At 42.9% G+C, this 18,172-nt stretch overlaps 1 protein-coding gene across 1 annotated transcript; it reads left to right on the forward strand.

Annotated features, from left to right (window-relative positions):
• Positions 1-2,846: 2,846 nt before the first annotated feature.
• On the forward strand, positions 2,847-8,394 carry LOC310936625 (uncharacterized protein). Its single transcript, XM_083900708.1, has 2 exons — positions 2,847-2,968; positions 5,755-8,394. The coding sequence occupies exon 2, from the start codon at positions 5,763-5,765 to the stop codon at positions 7,884-7,886; it is 2,124 nt and encodes a 707-aa protein (XP_083756834.1). The 5' UTR covers positions 2,847-2,968; positions 5,755-5,762; the 3' UTR covers positions 7,887-8,394.
• The last annotated feature ends 9,778 nt before the right edge of the window (positions 8,395-18,172 follow it).

An 18,172-nucleotide genomic window follows, 5' to 3' on the forward strand; every position in this document is an offset into this window, starting at 1 on the left:
CAAGTCATGTCATTTTGTTTTGTATAAATGCATATTTGTAAGAAAACTCCAGTAGATGGTGCTGTTCCTAGCTGAAAAGGGAACAGGAAGAAAAACGGGATTAATACATGTGTATGACAACCCTTTGTTTTCATATGGGCTGTTATGAAAATAGAAAATAGCCAGTGATAATGGCAGCATTCCTTGTAGATAAACTCCTCCCACTGCTCTGGTATTATTTATAATCATTATAGTAATTATTGAGTGTACAATGAAAACTCTCTGTCAATCATGAAATATTACAATGTGATTGAACGTTATGTATCAGCAGACACAGTGTTTAGATGGTTTACCTGTGCATTTCAGTTGGCATCACTCTCATTTTTATAACAATATAACTAACATCACATGTCACTTTATTAGGTTATTTTTTTACATACATATCTAATCTCCCAATCAAGACAAGGTCAAGACAAAGTGCTGAAGTTCAAACTGAGCCTCAGAAATGAAGAAGAAAGGTGATTTAAGTGACTGATTGTGTCTCAGTTGTAAATCTTCCAGAAACTGCAGATACACCGGGATTTTCCCACTCAATTCCACTTAAAGGGGTTTATAAAGAATGGTAAATAAAAATAAAAAAGTGTAAATACCCAGTGAGCCACAGTTCTCAGGGAGAAAATTCTTTGAGAAAGGTCAGAGGTGAAACTCAAACAAGCACTCTTTCCAGATGAGCCACAGCAGCAGCAGAAGACCACACCAGGTGCTGCTTCATCAGCTGCCCTGCGTACCTAATAATGTGACCAGTGAGTTCATATCAATCTGCCCAGATTACTCCTATTACCGGGAATCCAAACACAAGCCAAACACGACGACACATTCCTGCACACACACACTCACTCACGGTGGCGCTGCTGGTTTTAATCCCAGCACCTGTTTCAGTGTTTCTCCGTCTCTGTGGCCTTTGTGTCAGAGCATCAGAAAAAACAACGAACACAGTGATAAACTCTGGAGGTTTTTCCAAGGCCTCTCTCTGTGTGTCTGTGTGGAGCAGACTGGACTGGACTGCTTTGGCTTTAACAGAGTTTAGACTCATGTGGGAATGCATTCCAGAGCTTTTGCATCATGTGAAACTCAGCCGTTGCCGCCCCCCCCCCCACCTCCTTTGTCACTGTTTAGCTGCACTGGCTGCCAAGAAAGGACAACAAACAAGACATGTTCCTCTTTTGTTTGTTTTCATTCACAGAGGTTCATTCAGTGTATTTTTCTAAAATACAAGACTTTAATCTGAACAGAATAATTCATCACCATCTTGTTGTCTTTCATGTGTAATAACATCTAATAATAATGGTTTTTTTTTGTTTTCAGTGAAGAGAGCACACATTATTTAAAGAACATCTCACAAATAAAGTAAATGTTAGCGTTCCAGTATCACGATAATACATTTGAACAGAAGAGGGTGCTGTCTCCTCAGTAATACTGTCTGTTGGACACCAATGTATGAAATAATGAGTTATAAATGTCATCATTCAAGATTGTACATGAATAGAAAAGACCTTAAAACCATTGGGATGTTTAAAGCCTTAAAACAGGAAAGCTCCTTTAACCAGTTTGGCTGCTTTTCATGTCCATATTGTAATCAGATATCAGGATGGTGGGTTGTGAGTGATGCAAACCTATCATTAGTCCATCAACTTGAACTGGTGTTTCCAGTGATTGTCTCCCAGTTTCACTGAGAGAACCTGTGTTTGAGTGACGTGTCAGGGAAACACAGCGTCTCAGCCTTTTCTCAGACGTTTCAAGTGGAAACCAGTTGAACGTGACCTGAAAATACCATTCAGGTGCTGTCGAGTTTGAATGAGAGACAAAAGTAAAATATGTAAAAGATAAATGAAAATGCTCACGACTGTTGGTATAAGTCAGGGGTTCTCAAAGTGTTGATACCTGAGGCCAATTTAGGAACCCAACATTGGACTGAGGGTCGCCAAAGGAAAAACAAAAGAAATAAATCCCATTTGTAATCATTTTAATGACCAGATTGCAGTTCTACAGTTTAGCGTTAAGTAATATAAGCGTTAATATAACGTCAATTAAGCATTAATATAACAACTCTTTATAATTTACTGTGTAATTACCCAGTATTTTGGCCATTGTTCTTACCTTCTAATTACAGGTTAATACCAAGTAACACATTTCTGTTACCATATATTTACTGGGTAAATAGCTAGTAATTGGGGCTGTAGCTACCTGCTTATTACCAGCTTATAACACAATAATACACTAAAATTCACCATATAGAAACCAGGTAAATACACAGTATTTTTGTTTACACTTATTGGTCTGTATCCAGTAATGTCCAATAAACATTTAACAAGATTAGTACCTCCACGATCAATTTCTATATGTGGACATTGTGTCCATGTTATTTTTTCCAAATGTTCAAACCAGTCAAATAAAAGGTGCGGTCACTCCCAGTTCCCACTTCCGATTTAATGGAATGCACTGAGAATTTAACAACATACCAATAAAACTGATTTGATTCTATTTGCTATTGCTATATTGTTGACAAACCAATCCACATTAATGTGATTTTTCTATGTAGATGGAGAATGTGTGTGTGCAGGGTCTTATCGTGGCTGTGCAGATAGAGGGTGTGTCCAGGGAGAGGAGGGGTTAACACACTGGGAGGGGAGAGAGAACTGCACTGGTGGGGAAGGCTGGACTGTGATACCAGCGACAGATGTCGAGAGAACTGTGAGGGGGCTTCACTCCAATCCGCTCCTCTCCTCGGTTGCAACAGCCTCCTCCTCCTCTTCGTCCTCCTCCTCCTCCTCCTCCTCGTCCTCCACCTCCTCCTCTTTCCAGACTGCACCTCTGAGAGCAGGGGTGGAATCTGCAGCTGTCACTCCATTATCACACATCCAGCCCCAGAGCCTGGAGGAGAACAAGAAGAGAAAGAAGAAGTAGAGTGACTGATAGCACAGAAATACAGGTCAGTATCTTATTTTTTTTTATTGAGTTATGCAAGAAAGAAAGAAAGTAAATGAGTGAGAGAAAAAAAAATCCATCTGAGTAGAAGATTAACTATTGTTCCCTCTCTCCTTTGGCCAAGTATGCAAATTGTATAACATTAGAGACAGGATTCTCTAAGATTTCCTCTCTCTCTCTCTCTCTCTCTCTCAGTGGGTGGATGTAGTGAAACCTGCTGCCTCTTCTCTGGTTTCATTTATATATATATATATATATATATATATATATAAAAAAGCATCATATTTGTGATAGAGACAAAAGCACAAATAAAAGTTATGGCATTAAAAAAACCCATTCATTATTAAAGAACACTACGAATGTCCTTGTCGGACAGTTTGAAAATGCTGGTGTAGAAGAAGGGAGAAAAAGAAAAGGGGGGCAGAGCAGCTGAGGGAGGCACAGCAGTGGGTGGGTTTTGAAATGAAATGGGGGATGGAGGCAGCTTTTATCTCAAGTGTCCGTGGCCAGTTTGTATAAGTGTGCAGGCCAGTGTAATCACCATGTATGGTAGCCTCGTGGCTTATTGTGTAGCTCCCACTGTGTCGTAGCTGTGGTTTGTGCTTAAACTTAACCAGGCCCCCATGTTACTTTAGTCAGTGAGCAGATGCTGGTGAGGAATCACCATCCTTTGTTAGCAACCGGTCACACACAGCACATGCTATACCGGTGAGTGTGTGTGTGTGTCCTCTTAAAATGAACTAAAAGCCTTGCATCTATGGTGCATATTGATCTCTCGTTAATTGAATATTGACCTGAAAATAGTCACTTTCAATCCGTTGAGATTAGATTCTTCGATAAAGATTTTAAAAAAGGGAAGGGAGGGGGTCTCCTCATGTATTCACTCTGCTGTATTCCAGCCACAATTCACAAGAACGACTATCCTATCAATCTTGAGTGAATTATTTAAGCAAAAATATGATATTTCTCTACATGCCTCATCATGCCTTTCTTTTTGACTGCATCCTCAAGATTCTCTCCTAAGACTGAAAGGACATGCAGGCATGAATATATGATCATTTTTTTCCCTCTTGATGATTACTCGATTTCCTCTGATATTTTTGCTAAACCAATGCAGCACTCTCTCTCTCTCTCTCTCTCTCTCTCTCTCTTTGCTTTGTCTGATGAGGAGGCCTCAGACATGTGGGGTTTTGGCAAAAAGAGGAAAAAAGGGGTGGGGGGTGGAGGAGGGTTGGTGGTGGTGTAACAAGTCAGCCACATAAAAAAGTCAGTATGATGAATTAGAACTGTAAGCAGAACCAGGAAGCACTCAGAGAGTGGAGTGCAAACCTCTGCCAAGGTTTAAGATGATTGTGTCTGGATCAAGATCGACACCAACAAAAATCATATAATTTCTTCCTTGGGCAATTGTCCACCAAAAAAAATCATCCAATATTAAGTGTAAATCTTAGCCTGGTATGTGGTGCATAGTGTCTTAATTGCTCCATTGCAGCACCATAAGGACATTCACCACATTGATGGCACCTGCACACACACACACACACACACACACACACACACACACACACACATGCTGCTCCCTCCCTCCATGTAATATTTTAAATATTTCTTTGTGGTTGCCTTGGCCACATTGAAACAACACACCAGTCAAATTAGCATATGATATGTGCAGGACCATCAGCTCTCACAGCTATAGTAAGATAAAGACAAACTTCCCAGTTCTCTAATGTCACTGAGGGGAAGTTGAAGTCTGTAGCAATCACTTGTCTTCCTCTACTGCCACAACATCATGTCGTGACATTAACACAAAGTACGACACGCAGCTCTTTGTCTCGTGAACACAATTTGTGCACATGCACATTTATCATACACTGATGTTGATGTTGAGCGACTCTCACTGAGATTGTTATATCTGTACGTCTATAGGTGTTTGGGTCTATTTGACACATACAGTTCCTAATTGAACTTCTGGTTTACAACAATAGATCTATCAAGTCTCCTTTCTGACAGAATCTCTTCTATGCTTTATGTAAACTTTGTTAGGTTCACATTTAGTAGATACTCTTCTACATGCCTTGGTTTTCTGATTTACTAGTGCCTGTCTATCTGGTCATTCCCTTCTCTGACCTCTGGCATCAACAAGATGTTTTTGCCTGTAGCTCACTGGATATATCTGCTTTTTTTTGGGTCCACTCTCTGTAAACCCTAGAGATTATTGTGCACGAAAATCCCAGCAGATCAGCAGTTTCTGAAATACTCAGACCAGCCTATCTGGCACCAACAACCATGCCACATTCAAAGCCACTTGCATTATTATGTTTCGTTTCCATTCCAGTGCATTTACACGAAGGTGGACAGATGTGACCTAATGAAGTGAAATGAATGTCTTCACATCACCTGAGAAAATTATATTTCGAGCCCGAGAACCTTCTCTGGACAAAAATAAATGCAGCAAAGACTCATTATGTGCACCTGACCAGTCATGTGACATCACTTGGTCAATAGTTAAGACTCTGACTGTACAAGTGAAATAACCGACTCAGTGGTGTATAGAGTAAGAGATTCATGCTAACAAACAGACAGAGAGGTAATTAAACATACATGAGTAAATTAAGAGTATCATCAGCAAACATGTGACACCATAGGTCAGTCTGGGGTCTTTTGACAAGGAGACACACTGGTCAGGAATTAAGAAAATGAAAGTGTTTGTCTGATGGTGTCCTAATGAGCATAATGCATTTCCTTGAAGAATGTTAAAATGTTAAATGACGTCTTCATTTACTTCTGCAGGAAACATCATGGGAGGAAAATTGAGCAGGAAGAGGAAGGGATACGACGTGACTGACCCAAAAGAAACGCAGGACGAGGTCACAGCAGTGGCTGCTTCTCCGGAGGAATCTGCTCTAGAGAAGGACGGAGTCCCACCTGCTGGAGCTGAGGCAGAGGTGACGGGTGAGGCGGACAATGTGGTGTCAGCTGTGGCAGAAGTAACAGAAGCTGTAAAAGCTCCAGAAGAGGCAAAAACCGCGCCTCCAGAAGAAGCAGCTGCTGCAGCAGCTCCAGAGGAGGCTGCTCCAGTACAGGCACTAATTGCAGCAGCTGAGGAAGCAGCTCAAGTCTCAACAAAAGAACCTACAGCAACATCTGAGGAAGCAGCTGCAGATGAGGCTCCTCCAGCAGCAGTAGAGGAAACAGCTCCAGTATCAGAAGAACCTGCTGCAGCAGCAAAGGAGGAAGCTCCAGTATCAGAAGAACCTGCTGCAGCAGCAAAGGAGGAAGCTCCAGTATCAGAAGAACCTGCTGCAGCTCCAGTAACAGAAGAACCTGCTGCAGCTCCAGTATCAGAAGAACCTGCCGCATCTCCCGTAACAGAAGAACCTGCTGCAGCTCCAGTATCAGAAGAACCTGCCGCATCTCCCGTAACAGAAGAACCTGCCGCATCTCCCGTAACAGAAGAACCTGCTGCAGCTCCAGTAACAGAAGAACCTGCTGCAGCTCCAGTATCAGAAGAACCTGCCGCATCTCCCTTAACAGAAGAACCTGCTGCAGCTCCAGTATCAGAAGAACCTGCCGCATCTCCCGTAACAGAAGAACCTGCTGCAGCTCCGGTAACAGAAGAACCTGCAACAGCAGCAGCAGTAGAGGAAGCGGCTCCGGTATCAGAAGAACCTGCCGCAGCAGAAATAGAGGCAACTCCATTTGCAGAAGAATTAGTTTTGGTGAAAGAGGAATCTGCACAAGTAGCAGCTGAACCACTAACAGCAGAAGACGCAGACCCAGTAGTTGAAGAAGATGTTGTAATAACAGAGGAATGTGTTCCAGTAGCAGAGCAACCAGTCGTGGCAACAGAGGTGTCAGCCCCAGTGGTGGAAGATCAAGCACCAGAACAGAGTCTTCCAGAGGAACTCTCAGAAGAACCTGTGCAAAATGAAGCAGAACCTGAGCTTGTAGCTGCATCTGAGGAGCACCCTATTGAAGAAGCTGCAGCAGCTTCTCCAAAAGTAGACGATGTTCCTGCCAGCACAGAGGAGGTACCTGAGGTCCAAGAGCCAGAGCCCATCTTAGAGACTGTTATTGAGCCTGAAGTAACTGTGGAAGAGACACTGGTGCCTGCTGCTGTCTGTGCACACGAGCCAGTGGCTGAACCAACTGTAGAGCCAGTACAGGAACAATCCCCAGAACCACAGCAAACCCTTGAGCCAGAGCCAGAGCAAAAACCAGTAACAGAGCAAGTAGCAGAGCAGATACAGCAGGTACCAGAGCCAGAGTTGGTGGAACCATTTGAGCCAGAGCCCAAACCAGAGCAAGCCCCTCAACTAGAGGAAGTACCAGAGCCCAAACTAGAGCAAGAACCAGAGAAAGTACCAGAGCCAGAGCCTGAGCAAGAGGTTCCTGCCGAGAAACAAGTAGAAGAAGCTGAGCCGGAGCCAGTCGTAGCTGCTGTTGACACTGCTGAACATGAGCCTGTGGAGGAAGAAGCCCCCAAGGCCTTGAAGACTGCAGTGGAGGAGATCCCCACTGCTGAGCCAGAAGCAGCAGAATCTGTCCCTGAGATTGTCATCTCAGAGTCTGTGTCCACCAACAGCTTTACCGCTGAAGCTTCTGCAGAAGAGGTGCCTTGTCCAGAGCCTGAGGTCAAAACCAAGATGGAAAATGGAGATTTAGAGAGTCCCTGTGCTGAGGTGGACGTGGCAGAAGAAGATGCACATCCAGCTGTGAATGGAGAGTGCACAGCTTCTGCTGTTTCACAGACACAGGGATGCGTGAATGGTAGCGACAAGCTGGAGGAGATGCCCATTAAGGAGCAGAGTGACTTTGAACTGAAAAAGGACGTGAGCCTGAGCGGGGGTGTCCAAGAAGTTCCTGACGCGGTCGCCGACATGGTGGAAGGCTTCGGCAAAGAGGTCACTCAGGCAGTCTGAAGAAGAAGCCACCTTTGAAAATCAATGTGAATACAGTTTAATCCTCTGACGGTGTGAAGAAGCCATGAAGGCATCACAGATACGGCTAGGCTTTTTTTTGAAATTGCTGTAACCACTGCAAGTTCTATGGTGGTAACTCGGGGGCAAAGGGATGTTTCCTTTGAGCAACCAAAAATGAAATGCAACCACTTTAGAGAGAGAGAAAGGTGAGCGAGAGGGAGCAGATGAGATTGAGGTGAAGAGAGTTTGGAATTTGAAGTGTGAGAGCAGAGTAGACTGCAAAACAGCAGAGAGCAATGATACTGGATAGTAAATGTGTGATGCTAATGAATGAAATGCGTAAATCTGTCAGTGTGCGAGCTCAGCGAATATTACAAAGTGGTTTATTGGAACAGCATCCATTATGTTATCTGATTTTGACTTTCATATATCCTTTCTATTACCACATGGAGATAGAGAGAAAAAAAAGAAGACACAAACTGTTTTGGCCTTTTCTAATAATGGTACCTGTGAGGACTGTTCATTTCAAACTGTTCAGAATAGAGAATAAACAGAGTTTGTTATTCGCTCCACAGTGATCCTACTTTCTTTCCGTGCACTCTTGCAGCAGCAGGTCATATGACACGACGTCGACTCTTCCTTTTGCATTAGCCTCTGTACTAAATTAGCCAGTGAATCTTACCTAACTGTCAATCACCCGCTGTGCAGTCGCAGGGGAAGCATTAGAGCAGAGTCGACACTGGCACCACTGTGTTCATATCAGCTCCAGAGGGTCAAAGTTTGGCTGATTATTCACATGTAAAGAGCAACGTCCTGTAGGTCAGCAAGTCACTTTATAAATATTTTAGTTGGGTAGAACGAGCTGTCACCGTTCTGTGTCGCCTGCACACGCCATGACTGGGTAAATAAACGGCTTCTTCCAGGGAAATCAATCATTCTTCTTCATATAGACTTAACCACGTCTCTCACCAATCCACAAAACTCTTGTTTTCATTTAATCCAAACTACAGACATTTGAAAACAATGTCACTGTGATAATCCTTTTATGACTGATTCTTATCAGCAACTCCATGAGAAACAACTACATAAAGAGAGAATCCAGTTTACTCTGGCATGAACACGACCCAGTGCACCTGAAAACTCACAGAATAGACATTTTCCAGGTGTGTTAGCGTGGATGTAAATCAAGGTAAATCAATGATTTTTTTTTTTTCAGTTTGCTTTTTTATTTCAGTTTAGTTTTAGTTCATTCAGCAAATGATTTATTCGTTTTAGTTTAGTTTTTATTTCAAAGAATTGACTACTTTCAGTTGAGTTTTTATTCCGTTTTAGTCTTAGTTTTTCAGGTATTAAGAGAAAGCCTTGACTTGTAGACGCTGAAAAGGATGAAAGAATGTGTGACATCACATATGGATGATCAAATCCTTTCATTTCAGTCTTTAACCTTTGACACCTGCAGGTAAATCAAAAGTAAAACACTTCAAATGGTCTGTATTCTAGTATGAAGTTCAGTACAATTCAGTTTAGTTAGTTTTGCTTTGTTCATTGTAGTTTTGTATATATATATATATATATATATATATATATTGTCCTTTTTATTTTAATTTCAGTGAAACTAAATTCTTTTTTCACTGCTAGTTTTAGTTTTAGACTACCGGTAGTCGTTTTTGTTAACTATAATAACCCTGGTGCAGATAACTTCTGATGAAATACTGATCTGAAAATGCTGTTTTCAATCAAAACACCATAGTAGTCGTATGGATGTAGCCTGAGCCTCAGAGCCTTAGCAGCCTTAGCAGCCTTAGCAGGGTTAGCAGCACTAGCAGCCCTTGCCAAAATTCTCTACCATCTCACAGATCCATCCTCAGCAGGGGGGTGGGATATGGTGCGGCTGGGGTAGGATTGCTTTGCGTTAGGAGAGGAAACGGAAAATGGGGTTTAAGTTGCACTTAGGAAGAAAAAAAGATGTCAAAGATCTGTTATCTCTTCTGGCAGTGGACACCGTGCTAGTATTTCATGGACTGAAATTAGACGATTAGAGCTGGATGTCAAAAAAGTCTTTCTGACGTGTTCTTGCAGAATGTGGCCGCGCCTGCTGCTCACACTAACACCAGAGGCCGCGGGGTCTTTGTCGTGCAGGTGCTAATGCACATGGTTCAGTTCAGCTCATGTTCCTGAGCAACTGTGTTCATGCTTATGTGGACAATGTGTGCGAGAAAGAGAAAAATATGATCAACCAACCTTGAAATACCTGCTGGACCATGGGTCTCGAGCACAGATGTGATATAGAGATAACAGAAGCATCCCACTGAAGTCGCTCCATAATAGGTCCATGCACATACCAGCTCTCTCTGGTTCCTTTAAGAAAAAAATACTCCAGCGCTGCACATTATATTTAAGGAATGCGGTGGAGAGGGTTTAAGGGGCCAGGAGGACGGACGTGCCTGCAAGTTTTTTCCTCCTTAATTCCTGAAAGGGTGTTTTTAAATTAAATAAAATGTTTTTTTTTCTGGCACAGGGTGATGAAAAAAGTGAGAAATCACATCCACAGTTTGAGTATACATACACTACTGTTCAAAAGTTTGGGGTCACCTATACACTTTGTTTGTGTTTTCCATTAAAAGTCACACTTTTATTCATCAAAAGAGCTGCAAAATGAATAGAAAATATAGTCATTGACAAGATTTTCAAGGGTTTTCTAACACTGGAAATGTGCCTCTATACACCTATGTACATATTCCATTAAAAACCAGACATTTACAGCTAGAATAGTCGTTTACCACATTAACAATGTATAGAGTGTATTTATGATTCATTTAATGTTATATTCATTGAAAAAAAGTGCTTTTCCTTCAAATATAAGGACATTTCTCAGTGACCCCAAACTTTTGAACGGTAGTGTATACGTTTTACACTGTGCTTGTCTGTTTCATCAGTGGAATGAAAGGTTGTTGGGTTTCTGAAAGTCGGCCAACTCCTGTGAATAAAAGGTAGAAGGGCATCCTGCGGACAAAAGGGAAGACGTCCAAACCGAGTTGAATGGCCATCGCAGTATACGGCCTGTTTTTTTATTTTATTTTAAACGTTTCATTCGACCTCGCCAAAGTCATCATTTCCATAGTCATTCTCCTGACGGTGTATTTTAAAGGCATGTCATGTCCACATTCCTCTGCCTCGCTGCCCTTCACTCGCTGTCCCCTTTTCTTGTGTTTTCAGTGTGTGGTAGAACAGGGTCCTTGTCTTTCAGGTTTTGATTTAAACACAGCGCTAATGTTGCATACTTGTGAAAACCCAGCTGCACTGCCTGGTTACCCCAACACTATGTGCTCTATATGCAAGACCCTTCTACACAAAGCTCAGACTGTGCCTCAGGCTCGCTTTTCTCCCCGTGTGTAGAGGCTTGGCCGCAGGCTTTAGCTGTCCGCAACTGATGCCTCAGAGAAGCAAAAAGAAAGAAAACACCGACCAAATCCAACGGCTATATCATGAGAAAATTCACGAGGCTCTGACATATTAGGTTTTCAATCCTCACCTCCTCCTTTCTGGTAGAGAATCAAAGACGCAGGTCCAGGAATCATTGCTCTGCCTTATTTAACAAACTCCTATACTGAGAAACTTCAATGGTTGATTCATTGGTAATGTGTAAGAGGAAAGTGAGGAAAGGAGTAAAACAAGTTGTACTGAGGGACGTGAAGTGATTCTATATCGCCCTTTGGTTTGTGGTGTAAGGTTTACTGAGTCACAGATAAATGTAGGAAGACGGTTGTATAGTTATTATATGTGAAACTTAACTCATGCAGCTAATCATTGATGATGTATAAGCACTTTCAAAATTCTGATCTTTTCCCTTTTCTGAATCTTTCTGCATTTATGAACTACTATCTGACACAATTTTACAAAGAAACCACTCAATAACGCACATTTAAGAAGGAAGTGAGGACCTTTTGATTTGACAGTGCTTTGTGCAAGGTTTGTAATTTACCGTGTTTCAAAGAAACACCTGTAGAGATGTCAGATAAATGAAAAGCAGTATAAAAGCTGCAGTGTTTTTCCACCAAAATGTGATTTAAATGCAAATATCTCCAACATAAGGCACACTAATAAAGTCAGTAATTTCTGTACTGATATTACAGTATGGGGATTTTGTGGAGACAAACATTTAAAATGACAATAAAACCAAAGAAACTGAATCTGGATCACCATCAAAATGGGCCATATTTTACATCTCCTGTAAATGCCATCAAAATGTGTACTTGAGTTACTTTTGAGTTATCCTTCTCACAAATAGAAACACATGGCTGAAACACACAGTAATAAGTAACAAACTAAGTTAAAGTTCAGGAAGTACAAATTGTTTCCTAGAGTTAAAGTCTCAAAAACACCACAGGGGTTCTCAGATTTAGATTTCAATTCTAAAGTAAATGTGAAACTTCTCTTCATGCCAATTATAGCAGACCTAGACCGGAAGTTCCAATTAACGCTGTTTTTTAGTGTGTATCTGCGTCATTACCTTGTTTATGAAGCCCTGAAGGTTCTAAACACACAGTTCAGTCACTGCAAGTGAGTTGAGTCTCAAATCTCGCGGCTGGGAAACACTGTCAGAAAAGAGGATTTCTAACGGCTCGTTTACATCAACTAGGAGGTTTTTGAGCATAAAAACAAGTTAATGTATGCAAGTAGACCTCCATAACTAACATGTGCAACAGGACCACTCTATGTGACCTTTAATATTCAAATGTAGAGGGGAAAACAAATCAGAAATAACTAATATTGACCTCATGGCTCATAAAAGCGGATTTAAAGGAAAGTTTCCTTCTCGCAGACTGAGGCATTTCACCCTTCACTGAACTTGCCTGATGCAATATTGAGCCTGAGCGTATTTACATGCCTTATCTAGAGGTCGGTCTTGTTAAACCACCGCAAAGCCCCCACGTGCTTCCACACAGGGAACCTTTAAGACGACGACTCAGGCCTGTGAAATGCTCTCCAATGTTATTAGATGTTCCAGTACCCCCCCCCCCCCCCAAACCCCCCCCCCCCCCTCCGTTCATTCAAACTGACTGAGTGGATAATAAGAGTCAAATGGTGGCCAAATTACAGCAACAGCTGATCACAATTTATTATTCAGGCAGGGACATACACAACACAACACAACACCCCGAAAAACAACTCAATTTCCACAGTCTAATCCCAGACTCGGAGACGTTCACTAATGTCTGGTGCTTTTATTGTGATTGCTGCTCAAAGGCTTCCTCTCTACCTAAAGTGCGGTCCGTCAAGAGACGACGCGCTAAGTAACTGACAAAGATGCATTAAGTAAAAGCAAGAGTCTGTTTTATGGATTCATCTTCTCTGTGTTCCTGCATCAGCAAACCATAACTTTACTATTTCTCTGTCAGTTCAGATCTCACTGAGTCTTTTCTCTCCAACAGATGTGAACGTCTTGTTTAGCCTCTTTATCACTCTCCCTTGTTTTTCCCCTCTTTATCACTCTCTCCATCTTTTTCTGGTTCCATCTGTGGCAGACCCTACCACCCTACCACCCCCCGCCGAATCCATCCATCTGGACGTGTGCACTAATGCTGTCATTGTATCAGGGCAAGCAGAAGCCTATTAGACAGAGCTTGGTGCTTGTAAGAATCAATATTGATCCATAGGGTTTGTCTAATGGATGCTGAGAGCAGCACTGATTCCCCTTTGTCTGCCCAGAGATCCCATCACCCTTAAGTCCTCACACACACACACACACACACACACACACACACACACACACACACACACACGCAGAACTGTGCTGATGCAGCTGTGGTGCTGAGCGAGCACTTTACAGTTTGCCATTTTCTGTGTGTGTGTTAGAGAGAGAGAGCGAGCGAGCGAGAGAGAGAGAGAGGGAGGAGTAAATGTGATGATCACTATTTGTGTGAAGTATTTACACACGATTTCCAGATGTACTTACTTTACATCTGTTTTTCTTAAAGGTCACATAGAGTGGTCCTGTTGCACATATATGTTAGTTATGGAGGTCTACTTACATACATTAACTTGTTTTTATGCTCAAAAACCTCCTAGTTGCTGTAAACGAGCCGATAGAATTCTCTCCTCACTGAAGCTCTCGTCAGCCGCGCTGTTTCAGACCATGGATGTATTATATGAACTGGATAGAGCTCACGTCGCTTTGCCTCCGTTCATTCCTATGGAGCTGCTCACCCGGGGCCCATGGGGCCCATAGAGCATGCGCAGTAGTGTCACTACCATAATGCCTCTCGACTATGTGAACGAGCCGTCCGCGTTATCGACTTGCTCGGCGCGTATATGAACAGCGAAAGGCATGATGGGAGTACGCTAATGACGTGCGCTAGCGGATTTCACGAATACCGACGCCACGTTAACTTCGGCAAGTACGGACAAGTATGGATATTGAGAAACGGCCCATGTTTCACCACCAGAAGACAGAGTGTGTTGTGATTGGCCAGCCAGCGTAGAGCCTTCCCAACTGTCTTGTGATTGGCCAATACCCGGAAGTGACGTATTCAGCACACCAGCTCTCAGAAGCACAGCTCCCCCCTCTGGAACGATGGATGCACTGCTCCTCATTATCAAAACATTGTTTTAACAATGTTTAAAAATAGCTTCTTCACGACTCCCCGCCTCAGTCCCTTTGACGACCTTTGACCCAGAGTCAGACCCAGAGTCGGAAGACACTGTCGCTCGTGAAACACCTCCACAACGGACGTTATTCTTCTTCTGTGGTTCAATGTACGCAACCGGATGTGCCCGGACTAGTGCCCGGAGCAGGAGGATCTGCTGTTCAGGAGAACCGCTGTTTACGTAACCGGACCGGGTTTTTTCAGAGATCTCTCTGAGCCTGAGATTACAATAAAACACAGTGTTCTCAGCAGTGACTGAACTGTTTGTTTAGAACCTTCAGGGCTCCATAAACAAGGTAATGACGCAGATACACACTAAAAAACAGCGTTAATTGGAACTTCCGGTCTAGGTCTGCTATAAAGCTCAACTATAAAACAGATTCATTCATTCATCGTCTACCGCTTTATCCTCCACATGGGTCGGGGTCGTGAGGCTGCTGGTGCCAATCCCAGCTGACAAAGGACTAAAAGGCAGGGTACAACCTAGGACAGGTTCACCAGTCCATCACAGGGCAAACGTTTAGAGACGCACAATCATTCACTCACACACTAATTAACCTCAGCATGTTTTCAGACAGTGGGAGAAACTGTAGAAACCAGTCGAGAATTGAAAACCAGACGCATGCAAAGCGCATGGTTCTATTGAGTCCATCATCACCTTTTTAGTAAAAAATGATTTGCTCCTCGTAGCCTTAGACAAAGGCTTTTTATATGTACTTACGGCGAGGGCCTTGCTTTACGGAGGCCATGTTTCTACAGCAGCCCAGGTGGACAAATGAGCCAGAGGCCATTTTGAAGTGGAAGCTTATTACACAAATGAAGAATAATGACTTCCTCTCTGGTATGTAAAGGCCATCATATTTCCCTGGTCCACTTGGGAAAGTTCTCTGTTTGTTATAATCTGCAGTCTCATCATTAAACCTCACTAATCCTTGCGAACTGGACCTTAAAAAATTGCATTGCTTTTCTTTGGGGACTGTTTGTTTTTTGTGTCCATTTTACAACACACTGTATATGTAATACTTAGACTGGTTACAATCTTCAGTTTGTTGTTGAAGGTCCAACATTAGTGGCATCTAATGGTGAGACTGCAGATTGCAAGAAACAGAAATGCTCCCTTACCTGAGTTTGTCAGGGAACTACGGTGGCCTTTGCAGACCAGAAAGGATGTGATCTGATTTAAAAATGCCAAATGTCCTTTCTGGTTCTGTTTGTTTGGTTTCTGCTGTAGAAACATTTTGGTCCTCAAGCAACGTCCCTGTCTAAAGTGCATACACTCACACAAACATACATATGTATTGAGGGTATATTCAATTTCTGCCCATATACCCTCCTAAACGTTACCCACTGGACCTTTAACTACAGGTGGCAGCAGGTAGCAGTGTGGACATTATCTCAGTTTTCATTTTGGCTCAACACCTGCTGAGATTTTTCTGAGCTCAGGCTGTTAAATCAGCAACTTCTCAATGTCACAGCGTTTGCTGGGTATAAGCTCCGAAGTGAAAGTGGAGACCAGTCTCCACTACTGCATCTACTACAGCACGACATCATCCATCACTCTTTGAAAATCCCTAAAGCCCAATTTATACTCCTGAGTAAAGTGCTCTGCGTAGGTTACGCAGAGTCCTCTGCGTTGACGGATAGCCTGTCGGAGAACTTCTGCGTCGTCTCCGACTGCACGAAATATTTTTGTCCTTCACTCCGTCAAGGGACAACGGAGACGGCAAAAGCTGTGATTGGTCCTCAGAACAGGCCGAGCTAAGCTGCTCTGTGCCGACTCACAGTGAGCACCGAGCGTCCACAGAGGCGGAGCTGATCACTGCCGACAACGTCGCTGCCAAACTATAAATACGTCATATCTTAACACACAAACCACATGTTTAGACTCTAAATGGCCAATTTCTCGCCTCAAATTATCTTAAAACTGCGTTCCGTGACACAGAAAAGTGAGAAATGGCCACTGTTTACAACAACAACAGTCTTTCTCTCTCGGACGCCATTGCTCACTGTAGCCAGAAGCACAACAACCTTGCGCAGCGACCCCTACTGATCGGGCGGGATCCGTGCAGCGCGTATCCGTCACCACGACGCAGAAGTATGAAGGCTCGAGGTGTCTCCGTGGTTACGCAGTCGGAGAAGTATAATGTGGCCTTAACCCTAACCCTGAGACACAACTCTGGACTGTGAAAAAGTGCGTCCCATCATTTATGGAACTTTCCAAAAGGGATTAATTGATGTGTGCAAACACCATCCAACATTAAAGTAGACATATTATAGCCTATTTCCCTGGTGTCCTAATGAACATGTCTGTGACATGCTTTGGTCAAAACACCTTAAGGATGAAGCACCACAGCAGTTCAATCACTCTGACAAAACAGCCCTGTTCAGAACGCTCTCTTTAGAGTGTCTGTCTCTTTAAATATGCAAATGAGACACAGGAAACTACGTCAGCGTCACTGAGGCTCCTGCAGCTAACAGCAGTTACACATTGCCGTCATATAGAACACTTCACAAACTTCCACTCTTCCAGACACTATTCCCCTCACCTGCACTCTCGCATTTTTTAGGGACAAAGTTGAACTCCACGAGACAACAATTCCAGGAATGTCTCATTGTGACGTAACAATGAGTGCGGAAGTCAACATTGTGTGTTTTATCTCCTGTACTTAGACTGAGATGGACCACAAAAACATGACATGGGTTAGGGTCATCTTTTTTCACACTTTGCCTACACATAGGAACTCAAGAGTCCCAAAGATAAGTATTAAAATGATTAAAAAGTTGATTTTGCGTAATATGTCTCCTTTAAGAATGGCTTCCAGGACTGAAAAGTTATCTTGTCTGCCTCTGAAGTGCAACAAATGGAAACAAATGGAAAGATTGGTTGTGTTGCCCTTTACACCTTCATTTAGTCGTGCTGGTTATTGAGAAGCATCTAAGTATATGTAATAAATCCACATACAACTGAACAACCACTCTTCTCTTTGTTGCCTCAGCAAAAGAGCAAACTCCCAGTGTGTGTGTGTGTGTGTGTGTGTGTGTTTTAGATTAGAGATGGAAACTGGTTGTGTGTGCAGTCACCTTGATCGAGCCTCCAGGCTCTGAACGTTCCAGAGAAATATGTGGCGAGAAAGTTTACTCCCCTCTTTGACCACTTTTCATGTGTGCACTCACTGCAGTGCTGTGTTGGAGATTATATTCTGATACTGTTGATGTTATTGAATCACGCACTGATGTTATTTGCGAAGTATAACCAAACTAAATGCACTGTTACGTCATTGGTTAGTCGCAAAAGGCGCGGCGCACCCTAGACAAGTCACGTCCCATTCACTTCTAATTGACTGTGGTGTCGCATGGTACAACTTTTATTCTACCACAGTCCAAACACATGCAGATTAGGTCAAACTGGACACTCTGAACTGACTGTAGGTGTGAGTACCAATGGTTGTTTTCATCTCTATCAGTGCGTTCACACACACCAGCTCCTTCTCAATCGAATCCTAGTGCGTTTGCTCGGAAAGTCTGGTTCGTTTGGGGGGAGGTGTGAATGTGCAACTGAACTCTGGTCCACACCAAAGAAGGGAACTCTGGTCCGCCTAAAAATCTACATGAATTTTAGTGAACTAAATGCAGGAAGCG

This window comes from Microchirus variegatus, assembly GCF_963457635.1.
Source record: "Microchirus variegatus genome assembly, chromosome: 14".
Taxonomy (NCBI): Eukaryota; Metazoa; Chordata; class Actinopteri; order Pleuronectiformes; family Soleidae; genus Microchirus; species Microchirus variegatus.

Excerpts from the sequence above, each read along its gene's own strand:
- LOC310936625 (XM_083900708.1), top strand. The coding sequence starts at position 5,763 with ATGGGAGGAAAATTGAGCAGGAAGAGGAAGGGATACGACGTGACTGAC.